This window comes from Pan troglodytes, chromosome 16 (genome assembly GCF_028858775.2).
Source record: "Pan troglodytes isolate AG18354 chromosome 16, NHGRI_mPanTro3-v2.0_pri, whole genome shotgun sequence".
NCBI lineage: Eukaryota > Metazoa > Chordata > Mammalia > Primates > Hominidae > Pan > Pan troglodytes.
The window spans coordinates 35,723,557-35,750,160 of NC_072414.2; the positions used below are offsets into that span (position 1 = coordinate 35,723,557).

The window sequence follows — 26,604 nt, forward strand, 5'->3', positions numbered from 1 at the left end:
AATTAAAAGCTCATTAAAAAAAAAAAAAAAGTCCGGGCGTGGTGGCTCACACCTGTAATTCCAGCACTTTGGAATGCCGAGGCGAGCGGATCACGAGGTCAGGAGATAGAGACCATCCTGGCTAACACGGTGAAACCCGGTCTCTACTAAAAATACAAAAAATTAGCCGGGCGTGGTGGCGGGCGCCTGTAGGCCCAGCTACTCGGGAAGCTGAGGCAGGAGAATGGCGTGAACCCGGGAGGCAGAGCTCGCAGTGAGCGGAGATCGCGCCACTGCACTCCAGCGTGGGGGACAGAGCAAGACGGCATCTCAGACAAAACAAAACAAAACAAGAAACTCAATAAAAAAGGAGCAGCCACAAGGGCAGGGGCCCGGGGCTGGACAAAGAAGAACCTGGGTCCCACCTGGGCCTGAGAGAATCGGGCAATGAGGTGGAGTTGGGGGAGGGCTTGGCCTGCCCACGCAAGAGAAACCAAGTGAAGAGAAATTGGACAAAATGCCAAAGCCTGACATTTTGAAAATGGGTCCCGTCCCAAGTGTGTCCACTCCAACACTCCTTCGGGGGCTAGCTCCTTCTCTCCTCCATTCTCGCTTCTGGGCCTCACCTCAGCCCAGGTTCTCTTCGCCCACTCAGTCCTGACTTCACGCTTCCACCTCCAGCTCAGGCGCCCCCTGAGCCCGGCTACCCCTACGCAGGACGAGCTCAGGGCCGGCTCCCAGCCTCACTGCGCCCCATTTCCCGCCCCGCCCGACCCCCAGGTTTCGGCTCACCCCGGGACCCGGCCCTAGCCCCTGCCCCCAGCCCAGGACCGGGCCCAGCCACGCTCGCCCAGACACTCGCCGCCTCGGCCCCGCCCCGCGCTCCGGCCACTCGGCGGTAACGAGTTGGTCCCGCCCGCCCGACGAAGGCGACGCGCAGCCAATCAGCGGCTGCCACACAGCGGCCCGAGCCGGGTTTGGGGGTTGGGACCTCCGGCTGCAGGTCCGCCGGGGCCAGACGCGCGAGCGCAAGCAGCGGGTTAGTGGTCGCGCGCCCGACCTCCGCAGTCCCAGCCGAGCCGCGACCCTTCCGGCCGTCCCCACCCCACCTCGCCGCCATGCGCCTCCGCCGCCTAGCGCTGTTCCCGGGTGTGGCGCTGCTTCTTGCCGCGGCCCGCCTCGCCGCTGCCTCCGACGTGCTAGAACTCACGGACGACAACTTCGAGAGTCGCATCTCCGACACGGGCTCTGCGGGCCTCATGCTCGTCGAGTTCTTCGCCCCCTGGTGAGTCCATTCTGCCGAGGCGGGGGAAGAAAGGCGGGGCTGGGCCGGGGGCGAGAGCGCGGGGAACTGTTGGGCCTACGCAGCGCCGGGGCCCGTCATTCCTGTGGGCCCCTGCTGCGGCGGGCACATTTCTCATTCCCGGGAGCTGGAGGCGCCTCGCCGAGAGCGGGGGAGTCGGTGCTGATCGGCCCAAGGAAAACCCTAAGGCTGCGCTCACGCAGGGCCTCATCCTTATCTCGGTGCTCTTGCGGCACTTCCTATTTGCAGAGGGTTTTGCCACCCCTTCCCCCAGTCCAATATGTAGCTATATCTTTTCTGCTTGAGTAAGTATTAATGTTCCTCCAGTCTACAGACTAGGCATCCCAAAGCCTTGTAGTGGAAGCGGACGTTTCACCAAATGCAGAAGTCCTGGATCCCTAGGGTATTTCCTTTCATCTTACCTCACGCCGCACAGCCATTGGTTTCTAGCCAAGGTCACTGAGTGGCTGCAGAATGGTCGTAAGTGCTTTCTTGAGGCAGGTAATTTGTCCGTCACATGGTGTACAGTTTCTCCCTTCAGCTGATCACTTACATCTCAGTACCGGCAGATACCTCTGTCCAAACGAAAGGAGTACGTGAACAAGAATAATTCCATCAGAATCTGTCCATATTGTCCGTTTTAAATAGCATTTCTTTAAAATGTCAAAAAAGACTCCAATGAGAAAATAACCAATATTGATTACATACTCCACTTTAGGGTGACTTAAGTGATCAAGGGTGTAAATTCCTTAGATAGAACTAACTCGAAATAAAAAACTGTTGGGGAGAAGGAAGAGCAAATAAGATTTCTGGCCCAGTCAACTTGAGTGTTTTGTGTGTGTGTGTGTGTGTGTGTGTGTGTGTGTGTGTGTGTGTGTGTGTTTTAAACCTCCAGATCATTACCAGAGTAAACAGTGATTCCTTTATCCTGGGGATAGCTCTCTATATATAATTCAATATATATAATTACAGTACTTAATTTTTCCCCTCCTGGCACAGTGACCCTTGGTTTAATACTATCCGTGTTCAAAAATGTCAGTAAAAGTTGTGTATAACTTTTATTTGCTTCAGACTCAGGTCTTCACTTCTTAGCCTCAAACAGCTTGCTAAGGGTTACACGAAAAATGCCCTGTAGTAAAGACCACCTGAATCAGAATGATGTGCTAGAGATGGCAAATTTTGTTTTCAGCTTGGACAGATTTTGTGTCCAGGGCATTTCTGGGGCTAACTGGCAGTACAGATTACACATATAGATAGTTCTTATACATCTCTGGAACTCATGTTCTCTCTTAGGAACAACTCTTCCCAATTATATAATCATGCTGTTAGCTTTGAGGGGGTGTCAATAATTTGTAAAAACTGGGGGTGTCACTGAGTTTGTCAGATCTGAGTGATGCTTTTTACTACAGGGGTCATGCAACAATTTAAAGTAGGAATTGTTGGAGAATAGTGGGCCACTAGAATATTAGTTTAAAAAAGGAATTTTGGAGCTGGGCATGGTGGCTCCCGCCTGTAATCCCAGCACTTTGGGAGGCCGAGGCGGGCGGATCACCTGAGGTCGGGAGTTCAAGACCAGTCTGACCATCATGGAGAAACCCCGTCTCTACTAAAAATACAAAATTAGCTGGGCATAGTGGCACATGCCTGTAATCCCAGCTACTCAGGAAGCTGAGGCAGGAGAATAGCTTGAACCCAGGAAGCAGAGGCTGCAGTGAGCCACGATCCTGCCATTGCACTCCAGCCTGGGCAACAAGAGCGAAACTCCGTCTCAAAAAAAAAACCAGAATTTTTTATTTGAATTGAAGGGGGTGTTTCCTACTTTAAATTGTTACACGTGCTACCCTAAAAACTACATATCCCATCAGGCACTGACTGTCTCAAGAATTGGGTGGATCTCTGCTGTGGTGTCTGCTTTTAATTGGTTTAAAAGAAAAAGTCATCCTCCACAATGTCAGCAAGAAAGATGAGTTTTCTGAATGAGCAATTTGGAGTTAAAGAAGTCTCCCGTTGAGGTCTTTATTTCTTCACATTCCACTACAGTTTTTTTTTTGTGTGTGTGTGTGTGTGTGTATTTTTTTTTTTTTTTTGAGATGGAGTCTCGCTTTGTTGCCCAGGCTAGAGTGCCATGGCACTATCTCGACTCACTGCAACCTCCACCTCTTGGGTTCAAGTAATTCTCCTGCCTCAGCCTCCCGAGTAGCTGGGATTACAGGTGCCTGCCACAATGCCCAGCTAATTTTTTTGTATTTTTAATAGAGACGGGGTTTCACCATGTTGGCCAGGCTGGTCTCGAACTCCTGACTTCAGGTGATCTGCCCACCTCGGCCTCCCAAAATGCTGGGATTACAGGCATGAGCCACTGCGCCCAGCCTGGTTTTTTGTTTGTTTGTTGTTTTGTTTTGTTTTTGAGACAGAGTCTTGCTCTGTTACCCAGGCTGGAGTGCAGTGGCATGGTCTGGGCTCACTGCAACCTCCGCCTCCCGTGTTCAAGTGATTCTCCTGCCTCAGCCTCCTGAGTAGCTGGGATTACAGGCACGCACCACCAAGCCTGGCTAATTTTTGTATTTTAGTAGAGACGGGGTTTCACCATGTTAGCCTGGTGGTGAACTCCTGACCTCAGGAGATCCACCCTCCTCGGCCTCCCAAAGTGCTGGGATTACAGGCGTGTGCCACCTAGCCTGGCCTCTGTATTTTTATTTATTAACATTTCAGCTGGAAATGTTTTCTGACTGCTATATTCCTTTGTACAGTTCAGTAGTACTATCTTACAAGAAACAGTTAAAAAATCCTTAGTAAGAGTAAAATGAGGTCTGGCCCTGTTGTGCATTCCTGTAATCCCAGCAGTTTGGGAGGCCAAGGCAGGCAGATCACTTGAGATCAGGAGTTCAGACCAGCCTGGCCAACATGGGGAAACCCCATCTCTACTAAAAATACAAAAATTAGCTGGACGTGGTGGCACACATCTGTAATCCCAGCTACTTGGGAGGCTGAGTTGGGAAAATCACTTGAACCCAGGAGGCAGTGGCGAGGTAAGAGACCAGCCTGGGCAGCATGGCCAGACCCCATCTCTCCTAAAAAATGACAAAAATTAACCGGGCATGGTAGCACACGCCTGTAGTCCTAGCTACTCAGGAGGCTGAGGTGGGAGGAGAAGATCACTTGAGCCTGGGAGGTGGAGGTTGCAGGAAGCTGAGATTGCACCATTGTACTCCAGCCTAAATGACAGTGTGAGACCGTCTCAAAAAAGAAAGTAAAATGGACTTTTTTTTTTTTTACCTTATTCTCGTCACAAAATAGACCTATTTAAGCAAATTCTTTTTCCGCTTTCATGTTTCAAGTGAAAGTGAAAGGTGAAAGCTTGCTTTGCTTGCTTTTTTTTTTTTTTTTTTTTTTTGAGACAGTCTCTCTGTTGCCGAAGCTGGAGTGCAGTGGCGCGATCCCGGCTCTGCAACCTCCGCCTCCCCTGTCTGGCTAATTTTTTTTTTTTTTTTTTTTTTTAGTAGAGACCAGGTTTCACCATGTTGGCCAGGCTGGTCTTGAACTCCTGACTTCACCTGAATCACCTGCGTTGGACTCCCAAAGTGCTGGGATTTCAGGCGTGAGCCACCGTGCCTGGCCTAGTGAAAGCTTTCTTTGCAGTTGATTTTGTAGACTAATATTTCCATTATGGAGTTAATCTGCTATATATTTTTAAGGATAAGAGTATCTGAATTTCTCTGGGGAAATAACACTATTTAAATGTTTGGAAATGTCCGAAAATTTATTGATTAGTGTTAATATGTAATATTAAGTCCTTGGCCGGGCACGGTGGCTCACGCCTGTAATCCCAGCACTTTGGGAGGCCAAGGCGGGTGGATCACGAGGTCAAGAGATCGAGACCATCCTGGCCAACATGGTGAAACCCCGTCTCTACTAAAAATACAAAAAGTTAGCTGGGCGTGGTAGCAGGTGCCTGTAGTCCCAGCTACTCGGGAGGCTGAGGCAGGAGAATGGTGTGAACCCGGGAGGCGGAGCTTGCAGTAAGCCAAGATCACGCCACTGCACTCCAGCCTGGGCGACAGCGAGACTCCTTCTCAAAAAAAAAAAAGTCCTCAACATCTATTTATGCTATAGATGTGTATGCTACCCTCTAAGACAGTAGTAATAAATAATGGCTGGGTGCGAAGGCTCACGCCTGTAATCCCAGCACTTTGGGAGGCCAAGGTGGGCAGATCACGAGGTTCAGGAGTTTGAGACCAGCCTGGCCAACATGGGGAAACCTTGTCTCTACTAAAAATACAAAAATTGGCTAGGCACGGTGGCAGGAGCCTGTAATCCCAGCTACTCAGGAGGCTGAGGCAGGAGAATTGCTTGAACCTGGGAGGTGCAGGTTGCAGTGAGCTGAGATCATACCACTGGACTCCAGCCTGAGTGACAGAGCAAGACTCCGTCTCGAAAAAAAAAAAAAATAATATATGTGCTAATTTCTTTACTTGTAATCCCCACCCCGAGTTGATCTTTTCAACATCAACATTTAGCTCATATTTTTTTTTCCTTCCCTGGACAACTAACTGGTTGATCCTGCTTCTCTATTGGCATCTAATAATACTGTGTCACCCCTGCCAGACTGGTGTTCCTATAAGGAAAGGACTATACCAATTTTCTTATCAAAGACACTTGATAAGGCACTTATCAAAAAGCACTTGACGCATGGCACACATGATGAAGTGATGATTATGGGTGAATATATGTTGGAATTCATTATCAACTGCCAGGTGCCATCCCTGAGGATAGATAGAATTAATTGTGTTTTAATATTTTCTAGGGGTGGGTGAAAGAAGTAGTGGTTAATCTTGAAGGATCTATGTTAACCAACCCTGATTTCCCTTAAATACCACCTGAGTTCCATTCCTGGTGGATTTGAAGAGGAGAGTCTCCTCCAGCCTCATTGAAACTCTTTTTGTGGATTTGATGACCTTATGGATATTGCCAAAGTTTAAGGCAGTGGATTTTAGTCCCAGCCTTGCAGCTTACACACACACCTGGTTGCTCCCCAGATTTCTGGAGATTCTCATTCAGTAAGCCATGCATACTTTTGTTGTTTTAATGCTCTGTGGGTATTTTTGATAAGCATCTAGAGTTGACACCTACTGGCTTGACCTAGTAACTATTGTATGTGATTTTTTTCTTTTAAAATGTTTGAAGATAGTTGAAACAATTAACTCATAAATCTGTTGCCTCAGCCTTGACAACTACTATATATTCAACAGAAATCTCTCATCTGTCTCTTCTTTATTCTCATTGCTGCCATTCTGGTCCAAGCTTTTATTGTCTGCCATGTGAAATATATTATCTTCTAGATGGCTTTACTCTTGTCTCTATTTTCTCCCTTTCTGTCAGTCTTTGACATTGCTGATTGACGTAGTCTTAGTACACGTGCACGCACATTTATTATCTCACAAAAGCCCTTTACAGTTCTCTGAATGCATCATGCTTACTGGTATTCTTTTACGTTTGCTCTACTATCTCCCTCATCTTAAATACCCTGCCTCTTCTCTCTGAAGCGTTAAATCCTTAAAGACCCAGATCCAATTGTTACTCCCTTTAAAATCCATTTACTATGCAGTATTAAAGGAATACAGAGGATATAATGAATAAGACCCTATTTCACACACATAAGATACCACTGATTGTGAGAGGAACTATCTTGTGTCTCACTGAGAAAGAAATACTACCACTGAAACTATAACATGACTGCAAAATACATCTTAATATCAGGAAAAAACAATGAATCTGAAATACAGCATAAGGAATAGCATTTGTTTGCACTCAGTCTGAAAAACATAGCCAGTACATTTGAAGTCCCCTATGTGCCCCTTTACCATCTTATACACTCCTTTATCTTGAATTTGGTATTTATCATTTGGTTCTTTTATACTTTAATAGGCCGCCTGAAGGCCTTGGAGAATAAGCTGTTATAATCCTTTATTTTAAACAAGTTTTAGGTGTACAATATTTCCAAGTTATCCATCACTTGATAAAATTACACCATTGACTATTGAAATATATCTGCTCAAGTTTCTTCTCTATTATATTTCTATTTTTGCTGTCTACGGGAAGGTTACAGAACTCACCTTCTCAACGTGATCCCTCTGCAACCCTTTGGCTTTTGAAGAGGTGATGTACAGCTGGTGCTAGCTGTATATACACTGATTAGGACTTTCTGGGCAGAGGAGCCGGTGCTTCTGGTGGCCCTCTGGGAAAGGTATTCTAGTTTACATGTTTTGTTATCACTTCTCATGGCCAGGTGAACTATGTAGCTGTAAAAATCAGGCCTGCCATCTAAAAGACTTAATATCATACTTGAGACATTACAGGGTTTCAGTCACAATTTTGTGTCCCCACCCCCACCCCGAGACAGAGTCTTGCTCTGTCACCCAGGCTGGAGTGCAGTGGCGCGATGTCAGCTCACTGCAACCTCCACCTCCCAGGTTCAAGCAATTCTCCTGCCTCAGCCTCCCGATTAGCTTTGATTACAGGTGCCCACCACCACGCCTGGCTAATTTTTGTATTGTTAGTAGAGACGGGGTTTCACTATTTTGGCCAGGCTGGTCTTGAACTCCTGACCTCGAGTGATCTACTCGCCTTGGCCTCCCTAAGTGCTGGGATTACAGGTGTGAGCTTCAGTCACAATTTTTAACAACCACAATGCTGGTTTCCCAGGGAATTGTATTTTCCTCTGGGGAATTCTATCAGAAATGGGATTATTTCTATTTTGTCCTTCATTCAGCCTCATTAATTGGTCAAAAGGGCATTAACCCATTCAACCCTCTTTAATAATGTGGCGTACACCTTTGACTACAGCTTTCACAACTTAGTTATACTTTGTATTGAGAAAATAGAGCTGCCCTGTGCTGAGCCAGTACTATGGAGTCAACCTCAGTCTAGGGGTAGGACCTTTACCTTCTGAGAGTTCTGGTTTACTTTAACAATAATGAATGTTGTTCATGTGATGATTTTGCTTTTTGGAAGTGTCTACTAGCTCAAAGGTAGTATTATAGTTTGAGATTCTTCCTAGTGAGACAACATTAACAAATTCATAGGACTAAACTGAGAATTTGGCTTTTTTAATACGTATATAGGTGTGGACACTGCAAGAGACTTGCACCTGAGTATGAAGCTGCAGCTACCAGATTAAAAGGAATAGTCCCATTAGCAAAGGTAAGTACAGGTGGATTCTTCACTAAAGGACGGGAAGTATTTTAAAAAGTAGTTTGTTGTCTCAGCTTTGTTACATGGAAAAAAATAACAGTAATAAATAGTTTGTAAGATTAACATTCATTTTCTCTACTCTTATTCTGCTAAGAAGAGCGAATACTAGTTTCTGGGCAAATACACAACTGACTTATAGTTTCAAAAGATTAAAAGTAGTGGCTGGGCACGATGGCTCATGCCTGTAATCCCAGCACTTTGGGAGGCCGAGGTGGGTGGATCATGAAGTCAAGAGATTGAGACCATCCTAGCCAACATGGTGAAACCCTGTCTCAACTAAAAATACAAAAATTAGCTGGGTGTGATGGCACATGCCTGTAGTCCCAGCTACTCAGGAGACTGAGGCAGGAGAATTGCTTGAACCCAGGTGATGAAGGTTGCAGTGAGCCGAGATCGGGCCACTGCACTCCAGCCTGGTGACAGAGCAAGACTCCGTCTCAAAAAAAAAAAAAAAAAAAAAAAATTAAAAGTAGTGAGACTAAGGAAATTACTGGCATAAGAAGTAAAATAGACCAGGTATGGTGCCTCACAGCTGTAATTCCAGCACTTTGGGATGATCACTTGAGGCCAGGAGTTTGTTGCCTGGGCAACAAAGCAAGACCTCATCTCTACAAAAAATTTAAAAAGCTGGGTGTGTTGGCTCACACCTGTAGTCCCAGCTTCTCAAAAGGCTGAAGCAGGAGGATTGCTTGAGGCTGCAGTGAACCATGACCACACTACTAGACTCCAGCCTAGGTGACAGAGTAAGACCCTGTCTCTTAAAAAAAAAAAAAAAAAAGTGTAATCCCAGTACTTTGGGAGGCCAAGGCAAGTAGATCACTTGAGACCAGCCTGGGCAACATGGCAAAATTCCATCTCTACTAAAGATACAGGCAGGCTTCCATAGTCCCAGCTACTCAGAGGCTGAGGTGGAAGGATTGCTTAAGCCAGAGAGGTTGAGGCTGCACTGAGCTGTGATTGAACCATTGCACTCTAGCCTGGGGAATAGAGCGAAACCCTGTCTCAAAAAAAAAAAAAGTAGTAAAGTATATGGTGAATAAGAATTAAAGATGGAAAGCAGAAGTACAGCTATAAAGGTTAAAATAATCATTGAGGCTGGGCACGGTGGCTCACGCCTGTAATCCCAGCACTTTGACAGGCTGAGGAGGGCGGATCACCTGAGGTCAAGAGTTCGAGACCCGCCTGGCCAACATGGTGAAACCCCATCTCTACTAAAAAATATAAAAATTAGCCATGTGTGGTGGCAGGTGCCTGTAATCCCAGCTACTTGGAAGGCTGAGACAGGACAATCACTTGAACCCAGGGGGGCAGAGGTTGCAGTGAGCTGAGATCATGGCACTGTACTCCAGCCTGGGCGACAGAGCAAGACTCCATCTCAGAAAATAATAATAATCTGCGAGTAAATGAGTTCCCTAAACTGCCATGTGATAATCACAATGATGGTAATACGAAAATGATATGAGGATATTGATGAAAATGTAACCAAATGGTCAACTGTAAACTTGGTATTTGTTTTTACAATTAAAGTAATGCTTCCAGAATGTTGCCATTCTGTAGTAAACCCATAGTTGTTCTAGTCTAAAAGCTCTTACCTCTGCCAAATAGTTCATATATAAGGCTATTTTTGGAAATTACTTTTAATCTTATCAAGCAGCTTGCCATAGGAAAAAAATTTAATCATAGCCAGGCACTGTGGCTCACGCCTGTAATCCCAGCACTTTGGGAGGCCAAGGTGGGTGGATCTCCTGAGGTCTGGAGTTCAAGACCAGCCTGGCCAACATGGTGAAACCCCGTCTCTACTAAAAATACAAAAATTAGCCAGGTGTGGTGGCCGCGGCCTGCAATCCCCGCTACTCGGGAGGCTGAGGCAGGAGAATGGCTTGAACCCGTGTGGTAGAGGTTGCAGTGAGCTGAGTTCGTGCCATTGCACTCCAGCCTGGGCAACAAGAGTGAAACTCCGTCTCAAAAAAAAAAAAAAAAAAAAAATTCAATCACAATTCCTACCTGTGTGACTATAGACACATTAATTAATTTTCTGGATCTTAGTTTACCCATCTTAGAGCATAAGGATCATACTTCATAATCTTGTGGAGATTAAATGAGATAATATATGCAAAGTACTTGTGCCTGTGTTGGAGTAAGTGGCTCGTTCCGGGAAATTATTTTCCTTCTTCCTGATAGATCTCACTAGATCGGTTATGTTATGGTATAGCCCAGATTCAAACTAGCTCAGGGTACGTGTACAGGTATTGGTACCTTTGATAATAGCTCTAGATGATTTGCAAAATCAAATTACATTACACCTAAAGGATATGTACCACCATCGATATATCCCCTTGGTGATAGTCGTAATCAAAGTAAGCCACTGTTAATAATTTAAGTGATTTATCCCTCATGTGTTCTGAGGCAGAAAAAAGATGAAGACCACCGCTTTAGCTAATAGAGACTACAAGGGCAGAATTTAAACAGGAACTTTGCATTTTATGTGAGGCCTAGGAATCTCAATTTTAAAGAATTCCTTAGGCAGTTCTGATGTAGTTAGGCAAGCTCCAGTCTGCCTTTAAAATCTAATGTTCTGTGGCATATATGCCAAGAATTCCTTGATCCCCTTAGGATTTGACCAATCCTAGTATTTTGAGAATATAGGAAGAACCTGCAGCAGAAACTTGGATAAGAAAATAGTTTGTGTATTTTGATCTTTAGGTTGATTGCACTGCCAACACTAACACCTGTAATAAATATGGAGTCAGTGGATATCCAACCCTGAAGATATTTAGAGATGGTGAAGAAGCAGGTGCTTATGATGGACCTAGGACTGCTGGTAAGGATCCTGAATTACATTCTGGAAACTGATGTGAAGTACCTTATTCTTTGTAGTGGAAACATAAAAATGTGTTTTTCTACACAGTATACTTTCAGTCTTAAAAATTCCTCATCTAAGAGGTCAGTTTGGTGGTAACAAAAGACCTCTCTAAATGAGCAGATTATATAAGTAATATAGAAAATACACAAACTTGATTTATAAGGTCAGCTCGACATTTTTTCATTTTACAGATATTTATTGAGTAATTACTGTGTGCCAGATATTCTAAATATACTAGGTCGTTGGCATTTATTGATAAAACAGACAAGGTCCCTACTCTTGTGAAGCTTACATTCTGGGGGATGAGGGGGAGAAGGCAACAAACAAGTTTTAAAAATATAGATGAGCTGGGTGCAGTGGCACGTACCTATAGTTTTAGCTACTCGGGAGGCTGAGGTGAGAGACTGTCTTGAGCACAGCCTGGGCAATATAAGTTTGTCCCCATCTCCAATAAATAGTTTGGGCCGGGGCTGGGTGCGGTGGCTCACGCCTGTAATCCCAGCACTTTGGGAGGCCGAGGCAGGTGGATCACGAGGTCAGGAGATCGAGACCATCCTGGCTAACACAGTGAAACCCCATCTCTACCAAAAATACAAAAAATTAGCCGGGCGTGGTGGCGGGCGCCTGTAGTCCTAGCTGCTTGGGAGGCTGAGGCAGGAGAATGGGGTGAACCTGGGAGGCGGAGCTTGCAGTGAGCCGAGATCGCGCCACTGCACTCCAACATGGGCAACAGAGCGAGACTCCGTCTCAAAAAAAAAAGAAAAAGTGTGGGCCAGGCACAGTGGCTCACACCTATAATCCCAGCACTTTGGGAGGCTGAGGTGGGCAGATCACGAGGTCAGGAATTTGAGACCAGCCTGGCCAGCATGGTGAAACCCCATTTCTACTAAAAATAGAAAAAATTAGCACTGGGCGTGGTGGCACATGCCTGTAATCCCAGCTACTCAGGAGGCTGAGGCAGGAGAATCACTTGAACCCAGGAGGTGGAGGTTGCAGTGAGCCGAGATCGTGTCACAGCACTCCAGCCTGGGCAACAGAGCGAGACTCCATCTCCATACACACAAAGGTATGTGTGTTATCTCCATGTATATATGGATAACCATCTCATACCCATTAGGATGGCTACTATTTAAAAAAAAAACAAAAACAAAATAGGCCGGGCGCGGTGGCTCACGCCTGTAATCCTAGCACTTTGGGAGGCTGAGGCTGGCGGATCACCTGAGGTCGGGAGTTTGAGACCAGCCTGACCAACATGGGGAAACCCTGTCACTACTAAAAATACAAAATTAGCCAGGAGTGGTGGTACATGCCTGTAATCCCAGCTACTCGGGAGGCTGAGGCAGGAGAATCGCTTGAACCTGGGAGGCGGGGTTGCGGTGAGCCAAGATCATGCCATTGTACTCCAGCCTGGGCAACAAGAAGGAAACTCCGTCTCAAAACAACAACAAAATAGCCAATGTTGGTATGGATGTAGAGAAATTGGAAACTTTGTGCACTATTAGGAATGTTAAATGGGACAACCACTATGGAAAACACAGTATGGTGGTTCCTTTAAAAATTAAAAATAGGGCCAGGCCTGGTGGCTCATGCCTATAATCCCAGCACTTTGGGAGGCCAAGGCAGGCAGATCATTTGAGATCAGGAGTTTGAGGCCAGCCAGGACAATGTGGTGAAACCGTCTCTCTACTAAAAATACAAAAATTAGCTGGGTGTGATGCGCATACCTGTAATCCCAGCTATCTGGGAGGCTGAGGCAGGAGGATCACTTGAGCCCGGGAGGCAGAGGTTGTAGTGAGTCGAGATCGGGCCACTGCACTCCAGCCTGGGGAACAAAGCAAGACTCCATCTCAAAAAAAAAAAAAAAAAGATTAAAAAAATTAAAAATAGAAGGCCAGGCACGGTAACTCATGACTGTAATCCCAGCTCTTTGGGAGGCCAAGGTAGGCAGATCACTTGAGGTCAGGAGTTCTAGACCAGCCTGGCCAACATGGTGAAACCATGTCTCCACCAAAAAATACAAAAATTAGCTGGGCGTGGTGGTGCACACGTGTAGTCCTAGCTACTTGAGAGGCTAAGGCAGGAGACTCGCTTGAACCTGGAAGGTGGAGGTTGCAGTGAGCTGAGATCACACCACTGCACTCCAGCCTGGGTGACAGAGTGAGACCCTGTCTCAAAAAAAAAAAAAAAAAATGAAAATAAAATTACTAGGCCAGGCGTGGTGGCTCACGTCTGTAATCCCAGCACTTTGGGAGGCTGAGGCAGGCGGATCACAAGGTCAGGAGAGCGAGACCATCCTGGCTAACACATTGAAACCCCGTCTCTACTAAAAATACAAAAAATTAGCCGGGTGCAGTGGCGGGTGTCTGTAGTTCCAGCTACTCGGGAGGCTGAGGCAGGAGAATGGCATGAACCCTGGAGGCGGAGCTTGCAGTAAGCGGAGATAGCGCCACTGCAGTCTGGCCTGGGCGAAAGAGTGAGACTCTGTCTCAAAAATAAGTAAATAAATAAATAAAATTACCATATGTATGATCCAGCTTCTGTATGCCCACTTCTGAGTATACATTTAGTTCTCACTTAATGTTGTCTATAGATTCTTGGAAGCTGTGACTTTTAAGTGAAACAACCTATAACAAAACTTGTTTTTTTTTTTCCTCATCAATGTTATAGGAAACAGTGTTATTCTAGGACTTGCTATGCATTCTTTCTCTTGAAGTTGCAGTTTCTGAGAACATATGAATAATATTAAGTGAGGACTTATTGTATACCCAAAAGAAGATAGTTGTACACCTATATCCACAGCAGCATTATTCATAGTAGCCAAAAGGTAGAAGTAACCCAAGTATCTTATCAGTGAATGAATAGTAAACAAAATACGGTATATGCATCCAGTGGAAGATTATTCAGCCTTAAAGAAGAAAATTCTGACTACATGCTGCTATATGATTCCACTTACATGAGGTAGCACAAATAGTATACAAAATTGTATGTTTAAAAATGGTTAACAAGGGCTGGGCATGGTGGCTCACGCCTGTAATCCCAGCACTTTGGGAGGTCGAGGTGGGCAGATCACGAGGTCAGGAGTTCAAGACCAGCCTGGCCAGCCAACATAGTGAAACCCTGTCTGTAGCTAAAAATACAAAAAATTAGCCGGGCGTGGTGGCAGGAGCCTGTCATTCCAGCTACTCGGGAGGCTGAGGCAGGAGAATTGCTTGAACCCAGGAGGCGGATGTTGCAGTGAGCCAATGTTGCAATCGCGCCATTGCACTCCAGCCTGGGTGACAAGAGTGAAACTCCATCTCAAACAAACAAAAAAATGGTTTAACAAGGCTCATGCCTGAAATCCCAGCACTTTGGGAAGCTGAGGCAGGTGGTTTGCTTGAGCCTAGGAGTTGGAGGCCATCCTGGGCAACATAGTGAGACCCCGTCTTTATAAAAATACAAAAAACTAGCCAGGTGGGATGGTGCATGCCTGTAGACCCAGCTACTCAGGAGACTGAGGCGAGAGGTCTGATTGACCCTGGGAGGTCGAGGCTGCAGTGAGCAATGATCACGCCGCTGGACCCCAGCCTGGGTGACAGAAGGAGACCCTGTCTCAAAAAAAAAAAAAAAGAAAAGAAAAAAAGATTGGAAACAAATGTCCATCAGTTTTGCAATTGTGTCTGCTTAAATAAACTGTGGCACATTTATAGTGAAACACTATGCATTGTAAACAATGTTTACACTTTGGGAGGCCAAGGTAGGTGGATCACAAGGTCAGGAGATCGAGACCATCCTGTCTAACATGGTGAAACCCCGTCTCTACTAAAAAAATACAAAAAAAAGTAGCCGGGCATGGTGGCGGGCACCTGTAGTCCCAGCTACTCAGGAGGCTGAGGTAGGAGAATGGCATGAACACAGGAGGCAGAGCTTGCAGTGAGCTGAGATTGTGCCACTGCACTCCAGCCTGGGCGACAGAGCGAGACTCTGTCTCAAAAAAAAAAAAAAAAAACCTGAAATCTTACAAGGAGGAAACTGGGTGACTAGGGACAAGGGTGGCAAGAAGATTTCATCTTACACCCTTTTGTGCCTTCTGAATTGTGAATGATGAATAATTGCCTTCTCAAAAATTATAAATAAGTTGTGTTGTCATAACTTTTATTTTGACTTCTAAGATGGAATTGTCAGCCACCTGAAGAAGCAAGCAGGACCAGCTTCAGTGCCTCTCAGGACTGAGGAAGAATTTAAGAAATTCATTAGTGATAAAGATGCCTCTATAGTAGGTAAGTAGCAAATATTAAACCGTGCCACAGAATTGTCAGTTTGGTTTCCAAAACCCTCCATGTCTGGGAAAGCCACAGAATTAAAGCAGTTAAGGAAACCTTGGGGCAGTTGAGAAGGCAACTGACAGAATTGGGTCAGCAATTACTATAATGTACTATAGTACATTATATAATTACTATATAATGTAATTATAATGTGGGGGGCAATTGGTGTTTTATTTGAGTGGGTTTGTGTTCTCATAGATGTAAAGGTTTAATTTCAATTAAAGGGACTAGAAGGGGTGGGTGTGGGGAAAAATAAAGAACTAGGATAGGAATATCTTCAGCGTTTTCTAATGCTTCTTAAACTCTGAGATTTGACTCACAATAGGGTAGTTATGACTGAAAATAAGGTTTTAAGGTAGGAAGATACAAGTAAATAATAAACCTCTGCTATTTTCACAGAAATCAGGGAACTTTAAAATCAGATCGCTAGGATTTGTCTTGTTTTTGCAGCATTTATTGCTTTCTCATGTGTTGCAGTATCTCATTTTTAAATGACATGAGCCAGTTAAACACTTTCTGCATCTTAGATGTTCATTGTTTTGTTTTTTAAATGTGATATGATAAATTTGACTAAAAAATAAATTTAAACATAAAAGCTATGTTTGTGCTTCTCTTAGTCTCCTAATTACTGTAATAAAACTGACTTTCGCCTGGCTCAGTGGCTCACGCCTGTAATCCCAGCACTTTGGGAGGCTGAAGCGGGCGGATCACCTGAGGTCGGGAGTTTGAGACCAACCTGACCAACATGGAGAAACCCTGTCTCTACTAAAAATACAAAATTAGCCGAGCATGGTGGTGCATGCCTGTAATCTCAGCTACTCGGGAGGCTGAGGCAGGAGAAATGCTTGAACCCGGGAGGCGGAGGTTGGGGTGAGCTAAGATCGCGCCATTGTACTCCAGCCTGGGCAACAAGAGCAAAACTCTGTCGCAAAAAAAAAAAAAAAAAAAAAGTGACTTTCTGGCAGCAGAATATGGTTTACTGTTTAAATTTGGCTAAAAGCCACTTTTTATCATCTAGATTTTACTGATTCTTTATATTTTACAAGGAGTTAGCATGTATTTATTAAACATTTATGTTTTAGTCACTTTTCTAAATGAGTAGTTCTGAAGACAAATATAGAGAAGGAAAAAAATTGGGTGAAGTGGTTTACAGTTTATGTTGACATGTCATCTTAATTTAATCCTTCTGATACCTGAAATAGTCCCTGAAACTCTTAAGCAATTTGCCCAAATTTGTTCAATTATGGGAAAGTAAAATGAAGACTTGAACACTGACAAATTTTCTCCCTTGGCGCTCTCAAGAAATGTTTCTGTAAAGGGTAGAGGGGAAATTCTCATCCTAAATATTGTGCCTATCTGAGGTAGTCATGGCAAAGCAGACCCAGTCCTCAAAATAGAATGAAACGTTTATGGTTTATGGAATAGACGTTTATGGTTTGGAATGTCCATCTGTCAGCACTTATTGCTTCTTCCTTGTGTTTAATATTTTCTGTATAGGTTTTTTCGATGATTCATTCAGTGAGGCTCACTCCGAGTTCCTAAAAGCAGCCAGCAACTTGAGGGATAACTACCGATTTGCACATACGAATGTTGAGTCTCTGGTGAACGAGTATGATGATAATGGAGAGTAAGTGACTGAGTTGAATCTCCTGACCAAGTATTATTGTGTGAACTGGTGATACTGATTGATTGGGACAAGGTTTCACTCTGTCACCCAGGCTGGAGTGCAGTGGTGCGATCTCTGCTCACTGCAACCTCCACCTCCCAGGTTCAAACGATTCTTGCGCCTCAACCTCCTGCGTAGCTGGGAGTACAGGCACGCGCCACCACACCCTGCTAATTTTTGTATTTTTAGTAGAGACAGGGTTTCACCATGTTGCCCAGGCTGGTTTCAAATTCCTGGCCTCAAGTGTTCCACCCACCTCGGCCTCCCAAAGTGCTGAGATTACAGGCATGAGCCACCGCACCCAGCTGAATTGGTCATTTTTATACCTAATTTTTCCCAAGGGTTTATTGAGTACTTTCAAGGCATTATGCTACATGCCCAGAAACTATTGCTGCCTTCAAGGAACATCCCTCTATCTAGTAGAGGGAGATTGTATGCATGAACATATATAAAAATGAAAGTGTAAGTGTATGTAGAACTATATACAGAGTGGTTGGAAGTACAAAAGAGGGAGTGTTTTTTTCTTCTTATGGGGTAGGGGGGTAATATCAGAAATATTCATAGAGGGGGTGACTCTTGAAGGATCAGTTTTCTCTGGAAGGTTATGGCCTTTGAAATAAAAATTATTCCAGATAGAGCACCAGGAGTGAAGGCCTTGAGATGTAAGATAGCCTAGGCATGTTGGGGCCCATAGTACTGCTAGAGTATTGTTTGTGATTGAGATCATAATGAAAGATAAGATTGGAGTATTAAGCAGAGACCAAATTATAAATTTTAAGTGCCATACGAAAGAGCTTTGATTTTATCTTTTAGACATTTGAGAGCCATTAAAAGACTTTGGGCTGGGGAGTAATGCCTAGTGTTCCATTACTGGAATACTAAGCTTGTGGGAGTTATTTAGATCCTCCTGCTCAAGGTCATTGCCAAGGTCTGATCTTTCACAAAAACAATTTGCAACCTCCTGCGTAAATGGGTTAAATTTGTGAAGAAGTCACTGGCAGCCACATGATAATGGTTTGAAGGGGGAGTGGTGCAAGGCATTCTAAGGATTCTAAGGAGAATTCTAAGAACTATAAGGAGAATCTAAACTGAGGATGACTTGTGAGAGTCTGAACTCGGTCAACAGCATTAGTGGCAATGGATAGGAAGGGGTGAGTATAAAAAAATGTAAACAGTAGTCACTAACTATGAGTGAAAAGAAGATTCAGAGCAAGTTTGAGTTTATTTTTTTATTTTTTTCAGACAGAGTCTCGCCCTTGTTGCCCAGGCTGGAGTGCAGTGGTGCGATCTCGGCTCACTACAACCTCTGCCTCCTGGGTTCAAGTGATTCTCCTGCCTCAGCCTCCTGAGTAGCTAGGATTACAGGTGTACACCACCACACCTGGGTAGTTTTTGTGTTTTTAGTAGAGACAGGGTTTCATCATATTAGCCAGTCTGGTCTCAAACTCCTGACCTGAGGTGATCTGTCTGCCTCAGGCTCCTAAAGTGTTGGGATTACAGGTGTGAGCCACCACACCCAGCCTGCTATTGTTTCTAAAGGTTTGAAAATCTACTCTAACCCCCTTTTGAGATGATGAAAAAGCTGAAGCCCAGAAGGATTAAATTGAGACCTGGTCCAACGTGTTTGGAATTAGTTGGGGAACTATGATTAGAACCACGTTCTCTTAATTTTCTAACCCAAAATTTAGTAAACCCTATACTCAATTATTGCACTTAAGATTAAGGTGGTTAGCATCTTAGTGTTAATGAGAAGGTCTTGCTGCTGAATCTGTGGTACTAGAAAAGAGTCCTTATGTGCTTAGATGTTGCTAGTTAAAAGTGGCGGCAAAAGTACATAGTCTGAGCTTTACATGAAACATGGGAGCTCCGCCAGTAATCCCAGCATTTTTGGAGGCTGAGATGGGAGGATCGCTTGAGCCTGGGAGTTCAAGACCACCCTTGGTAACATGATGAGACCTCCATCTCTACAAAAATTTAAAAAATAAATTAGTTGTGCATGGCGGTGCACACCTGTGTTCTCAGCTCTTTGGGCAGCTAAGGTAGGAGGATCACTTGAACCTAGGAGTTCAAGGCTACAGTGAGCTATGATCACACCATTGCACTCCAGCCTGAGCAACAGAGCGAAACCCTATCTCAAAAAAAAAAAAAAAAAAAAAGATGGGAGACAGTTCTTCTGCTATCTGCCTACTGAGACTTTTCTTTTTTTTTTTTAAGGGGTATCATCTTATTTCGTCCTTCACATCTCACTAACAAGTTTGAGGACAAGACTGTGGCATATACAGAGCAAAAAATGACCAGTGGCAAAATTAAAAAGTTTATCCAGGAAAACATGTGAGTACTTCTTTGTATCTTGTCTGGGATTTATTTGCTTGATTTTAGTTTGTTTACCTCAGTTATTAAGCCGAGCTATATTTTGGCGTAAACAGTCTATTTGGGGGGATTGTAATAGTAATAGTTTGAGTTTATATTAAAGCAGTAATGTGTGGGTGTTAGAACTCCTATTGTCATCCTGTAAGGTATATATTGCTCAGTACTTGTTCTAAATGTTTAAAATCTCTTTCCTTCATAAATGCTATCAATTATTTTGTGGCAACTTTATGATATAGCTAAAAACTTGGCAAGCCAGTTGATAATGGATTATTTCATTTCAGTTTTGGTATCTGCCCTCACATGACAGAAGACAATAAAGATTTGATACAGGGCAAGGACTTACTTATTGCTTACTATGATGTGGACTATGAAAAGAATGCTAAAGGTTCCAACTACTGGAGAAACAGGTAATAAGAATTATGTTTTTCCCTCATGAACAAGTTTACCCAATGTATAGACAGTCCCTTCTAACTATCTTGTTGGTTCCTTAAGAATCTGTAAAACAATAAATGGTTCCTTAAGAAGAGGTTAAAAAAAAAAAAAAATTAAAGTAACTATCCTGTTACCATGTGTGGTATAAAAGCAGGAAAGAATGGGAACATTTGGCTTCCAAATTGTCTACAATTGGCTTCAAATGGCTACATTTGAAGCCATAAGGACAAATAAACTGTTTTCACAATCTGTTGGGCATGTATTTCGTAGGTGTTTCTTTGCTTTGTGACACAGTGACTCCAAGTAGAAGGTGGAAATTTGATATAAAATGCACTTAAAACATTGTGCTTACTTGCACATTGAGCCTCTCAGTGCATTTTACCCTTACAAATTTTCTTTTCAGATCAGTCATTATGCCTATAATAGATTTCAGTTATATATTACAGCAAGATTTAGCAGGAATGCACCAGTTGATTGGGTATCACCAATTTGCCAGTGAAGTTCAGTAAGGCATTGAAGTATATCATAACCCTGTGTCAGTGCCCAAGAGCTCAGACTGTTCAGACTGATTCCAGAAGGCTAGAACTATAGAACTTAGTCTTTGCTTTCCAATCACTTGCTTCTTAGTTTCAAAAGTGCTTGACCACCCTGTATAGTCTTGGCACAAATGTCTCTTGTTTCCCACAGGGTAATGATGGTGGCAAAGAAATTCCTGGATGCTGGGCACAAACTCAACTTTGCTGTAGCTAGCCGCAAAACCTTTAGCCATGAACTTTCTGATTTTGGCTTGGAGAGCACTGCTGGAGAGATTCCTGTTGTTGCTATCAGAACTGCTAAAGGAGAGAAGTTTGTCATGCAGGAGGAGTTCTCGTGAGTTGCTAGTTGGGCTTTGATTCTCCAAGGCAATTATTAAAGCCTTTTATACTACAAAGGATTTCTAAAGAACAATAACCCTGGAATGTGAAGATAGGTCTTTTAATCAAGACCTATGACTGTCATTTTTCTCAATTTAAATATAGGTACTTTAGACCAGGCGTGGTGGCTCACGCCTGTAATCCCAGCACTTTGGGAGGCCAAGGCGGGCGGATCGCCTAAGGTCGGGAGTTCGAGACCAGCCTGACCAACATAGAGAAACCCCGTCTCTACTAAAAATGCAAAAAAGTTAGCCAGGCACGGTGGTGCATGCCTGCAATCCCAGCTACTCGGGAGGCTGAGGCAGGAGAATCGCTTGAACCTGGGAGGCGGAGGTTGCGGTGAACCAGGATCGCGCCATTGCACTCTGGCCTGGGCAACAAGAGCGAAACTCTGTCTCAAAAAAAGAAATAAATAAATAAAAATAAATACATATAGGTACTTTAAGGATTATGATCCTTAATGAATTCTGAAAACTAATGAAAGGATGGCAGGTTGGAATTCTTACATGATTCCACTTGGTCATTAGAAATAGCAGATAAAGGGTGATGAGCACAGTGGCTCACACCTGTAATCCCAGCACTTTGGGAGGCCGAGGCATGTGGATCACAGGAGTTAAAGACCAGCCTGGCCCACATAGTGAAACCCTGTCTCTACTAAAAATACAAAAATTAGCCAGGTGTGACGGTGCGCACCTGTAATTCCAGCTACTGGGGAGGCTGAGGCACCAGAATCACTTGAACCCGGGAGGAAGAGGTTGCAGTGAGCTGAGATCATGCCACTGTTCTCCAGCCTGGGTGACAGAGCAAGACTCTGTCTCAAAAAAAAAAAAAAAAGAAAGAAATAGATACGATTGGACAGCCTCCTTTGGGCCAGATGTGGTGGCTCACACCTATAATCCCAGCACTTTGGGAGGCTGAGGCAGGAAGATCACTTGATCACTTGAGCCCATGAGTTTGAGGCCAGCCTGGGCAACATAGCAAGACCCCGTCTCCAAAAAATTTAAAAATCCAAAAAAAGATTGAACAGTCTCCTTGATACTGACATAATTTCAAACCAAACCATTCCCCCCCTCATCCCTACAGAATGTATTTTCTTTTTGAAATAGCACATGGGTCTAAAGTAAACTCAGAATCGGGAAGATCTGAAGACCCCAGAAACAATTTTTACCCTCACTTTCTGAGATTTTGGGAGATTGAGACAAGAGAAAATCTTCCTTGTGAGCCAGTCAATAAAACAAAATACTGTAAATAGTGTGCTCCAGAGCAATAAGACCTTGTTCTTTTACAAAGATGAATCTCCAGAAGACCAATGATTCTCCTTTCTCTGAACTTTCTAATCCACAAAGAACACACTAGAAATAAAAGGAACGGTTTGTTTCTTTAGTCGGTAGTTCTGCATATTGAGAGATAAGAGTCCCCCTTTTTTAGCCTTGAAAAGCTAAAATACATAGTAACTATTCAAAGAAATTGCTGTAATTTTCTCAGCGGTAGGAATAGATTAACAAGCCTTACCCTTGTTTTCCAATTGTAGGCGTGATGGGAAGGCTCTGGAGAGGTTCCTGCAGGATTACTTTGATGGCAATCTGAAGAGATACCTGAAGTCTGAACCTATCCCAGAGAGCAATGATGGGCCTGTGAAGGTGAGGTGCTCACAGCCTCATCAAGCTATGAGCAATTGCCTGTCCTCATTTCTTTGTTCCAAAACTGTGGGGTCTAAATGAAGACTTTGTTGGCCATCTCTTTTTTTTTTGTCCTTACTCTCAAGTCATAAAATAAGCATTGGCAGGCCAAGCGGTGGCTCATGCCTGTAATCCCAGCACTTTGGGAGGCAAAGGCGGGCACATCACAAGGTCAAGAGTTTGAGACCAGCCTGCCCAACATGGTGAAACCCCGTATCTACTAAAAATACAAAAAAATCAGCCGGGCATGGTGGCGGGCGCCTGTAAGCCCAGCTACTCGGGAGGCTGAGGCAGGAGAATCGCTTGAACCCAGGAAGCAGAGGTTGCAGTGAGTCGAGATTATGCCACTGCACTCCAGCCTGGGCGACAAGAGCGAAACTCCATCTCAAAAAAAAAAAAGCATTGGCAGGGCTCATAATGCTTGGTAGGGGCAAGAGTGTAAAGCCTGCGTAGAATTTTCTGATGAAATTTATATTGGGCTAAGTTACTCTTGAGGATAGAGCAACCCCTAAGAACAGTGTGTTGCTTTGAATTTTTTTATAGGGATGTGGTCTTACTCTGTTGCCTCAGCCTTCTGAGTAGCTTGGACTGCAGGCATGTGCCACCAAGCTTGGCTTGAAATTATTTTAAGGAATGGTTGGGTAGCACTTCTATGTCCTGTAACTTCCTGAACATAGTTTGACAGGTGACAGACATAGGAACGAGTTGGTATCTAGTGAATGACAACATCTTTAATACAATCTGTAAATGTGATTTGGGTTTCCATGACTTATTTTCTGTGGTAACACATCAAATTAGAGAGGGATTGGGTCTAGGAACAAATACAGTTGTGAATTTATTTTTTTATGTTACCAACTAGAGATTCTTCTGTGTTTTCCAGGTAGTGGTAGCAGAGAATTTTGATGAAATAGTGAATAATGAAAATAAAGATGTGCTGATTGAATTTTATGCCCCTTGGTGTGGTCACTGTAAGAACCTGGAGCCCAAGTATAAAGAACTTGGCGAGAAGGTAAGTGTGAACCCTATTTTGAGGATAACATTTGAGCGGGAGCAGTAAGTTTATGTATGTATTCAGCATTGGCTAATTTGGTTGGTTCCTAAGTACTGATAGATTTTTTCCCCAATTACTTGCTGTTTACTCACTTTCTCGTGACTGCCCCCTAGTGCTCCAGCCTGTGCAGTGCCTGAGATACCCACTTTTAACATTCCATTCCTCAGGCTCAATCTAGATAATGGTTAAAAATATCTAAGGACTTCTGAATTTTGGTAATGGCTTACATGAATCCATATGGTCCTTCATCTTAAAACATTTGGCTTAGCCCCTGTAATGTCTTATTTAGACCAGGTAAATTTGAAGGTGGCAATATGTAGAGTCTTAATACAAGAGAAAAAAGGGAAGCTTGTGGAAAGTGAGGTACTACCATCTGCAAACCACTCTTCCCACATGAACAGCAGTTTATCTGCTGGAATTACAGGTGCGCACCACCACACCCGGCTAATTTTTGTATTTTTAGTGTTTGAAGAATGAGATTGTTTTAAGTCTTCAATTGACTAAGTGTCCCTCTGTCACTGAAAACTTGAAATGTAAACATTTAACCTGTTTTATTAACAGCTCAGCAAAGACCCAAATATCGTCATAGCCAAGATGGATGCCACAGCCAATGATGTGCCTTCTCCATATGAAGTCAGAGGGTAAGTGGATTAAAACTTAACAAAAGTGTCGAGGCAATAGATAGGAATAAAGCTTGTAACCACCAGGAAATCATTACTACACATAGTTTTCATATTCCAGTTGAAGGCAGAACCACTGATTCCTTCTTGGCTTAAGAGTTCTGCAGCATGGGCCCACATAACTGCTTGAAATTAATAAATGTTTCTTTCCCCAGTTTTCCTACCATATACTTCTCTCCAGCCAACAAGAAGCTAAATCCAAAGAAATATGAAGTAAGTGAATTGTCCCATATCCCCACAAATATATACACAGACATAAACACACAACCTTAAACATAGTTCTTTAATTGGGTTTATTTATTTATTTATTTATTTTTTGAGACGGAGTTTCGCTCTTGTTGCCTGGGCTGGAGTGCAATGGCGTGATCTCGGCTCACCGTTCAAGCGATTCTCCTGCCTCAGCCTCCTGAGTAGCTGGGATTACAGGCATGCGCCACCACCCCGACTAATTTTGTATTTTTAGTAGAGATGGGGTTTCTCCATGTTGGTCAGGCTGGTCTTGAACTCCTAACCTCAGGTGATCAGCCTGCCTTGGCCTCCCAAAGTGCTGGGATTACAGGCGTGAGCCACCGTGCTAGGCTAATTGGGTTTATTTAACTAAAAACTCTTTAAACTCTCATGGGCAGTATATGTGGCTGCTAATATGCTTTTACAAACTCAGAAGTTTTCCTGTTTGGGTGGGGCAGATCAGGGTTCTTTAAAAAGTTACACTTTTAAGCTGATCTTTCTGTTTTCAGGGTGGCCGTGAATTAAGTGATTTTATTAGCTATCTACAAAGAGAAGCTACAAACCCCCCTGTAATTCAAGAAGAAAAACCCAAGAAGAAGAAGAAGGCACAGGAGGATCTCTAAAGCAGTAGCCAAACACCACTTTGTAAAAGGACTCTTCCATCAGAGATGGGAAAACCATTGGGGAGGACTAGGACCCATATGGGAATTACTACCTCTCAGGGCCGAGAGGACAGAATGGATATAATCTGAATCCTGTTAAATTTTCTCTAAACTGTTTCTTAGCTGCACTGTTTATGGAAATACCAGGACCAGTTTATGTTTGTGGTTTTGGGAAAAATTATTTGTGTTGGGGGAAATGTTGTGGGGGTGGGGTTGAGTTGGGGGTATTTTCTAATTTTTTTGTACATTTGGAACAGTGACAATAAATGAGACCCCTTTAAACTGTCTTATTTTCCACCAGATTGAGAACCAGATGTTCTCTACACACTATCACTGTTCAATAGAGCTTCCTCCAGTGATGGAAATGCTCTGTAATCTACACTGTTCAGTACAGGTAGCTACGGAGCATCTGAAATATGGCTAGAAACTACATTTTTAGTTTTGATTAATTTAAATAGCCATACAGTTGCTACCATACTGGTCACTGCAGCTGTAGACTGACTGGGTCAATAGTTCATCACCTCAAAATTCTTTCAAAATTTATTATCTCTTTCTCTCCTTACATGTTTATTTCCCAGGCCTACCCTGGTGATTAGAACAGCTGAAGGGCCTTTCTTGTTAGGCTGTCCATGCCCTAAGGATGGGTTCCTGTTTATCCTTGCCACGCAGCTGAGCTTACTGCGTGTTTATATCTCCCAAGGACTGTTCTCTGCTCAGAAATGCCCTGTCAAGGGTGTGGCATCACGCAGTTTCATCCAAGTTGTTTCAGGAATTGCTGACACTGCTGGGTGCAGTTCTATCCCCCAAAGCCTAGGGTGTGGCCCTTTAACTTCCCCTCCGGTAGAACTGGGAAAGGCAGTATCATTCCTAGTTATGAGTGAAGCATCCACTTTCTTTTGTAACAATGAGGAACAGAAAGGATAGGACTGAAGAGTGATCTTTTGTCCAACTAAACCATTTATCTCCTTTTGTAGGTAAATTCAAATCCTGCCCAGTTACAGTTTTCAGTCACTGGAGAATTCCAGGTAGGAGCCCTACTTTAGGTGATCCTAGGAACTCCTATGTTCAGAAAAGAATTTTCTTCCTACTATATAATTACAGTATTTAGCTGTCAATTTTAAGATGAATTTGGTAGAGCCTTATAGTAAAGTATGTATCTTGGTCACACCCAAAGCTTGGAAAAAGTAAAAGATGTCTAAACCATAATCTTGGAGATTCTAAC

General features: G+C 43.7%; 1 protein-coding gene across 2 annotated transcripts; it reads left to right on the forward strand.

Annotated features, from left to right (window-relative positions):
* The first annotated feature begins 935 nt into the window (after positions 1 to 935).
* Positions 936 to 25,664, forward strand: PDIA3 (protein disulfide isomerase family A member 3). Of its 2 annotated transcripts, NM_001246452.1 has the most exon segments (13): positions 936 to 1,264; positions 8,404 to 8,482; positions 11,237 to 11,354; positions 15,548 to 15,655; positions 17,198 to 17,327; positions 19,581 to 19,697; positions 20,018 to 20,143; positions 20,856 to 21,038; positions 22,614 to 22,722; positions 23,642 to 23,770; positions 24,374 to 24,453; positions 24,648 to 24,705; positions 25,230 to 25,664. In NM_001246452.1, coding segments are annotated over 13 exon segments (1,518 nt in total). In that variant the 5' UTR covers positions 936 to 1,097; the 3' UTR covers positions 25,344 to 25,664.
* The last annotated feature ends 940 nt before the right edge of the window (positions 25,665 to 26,604 follow it).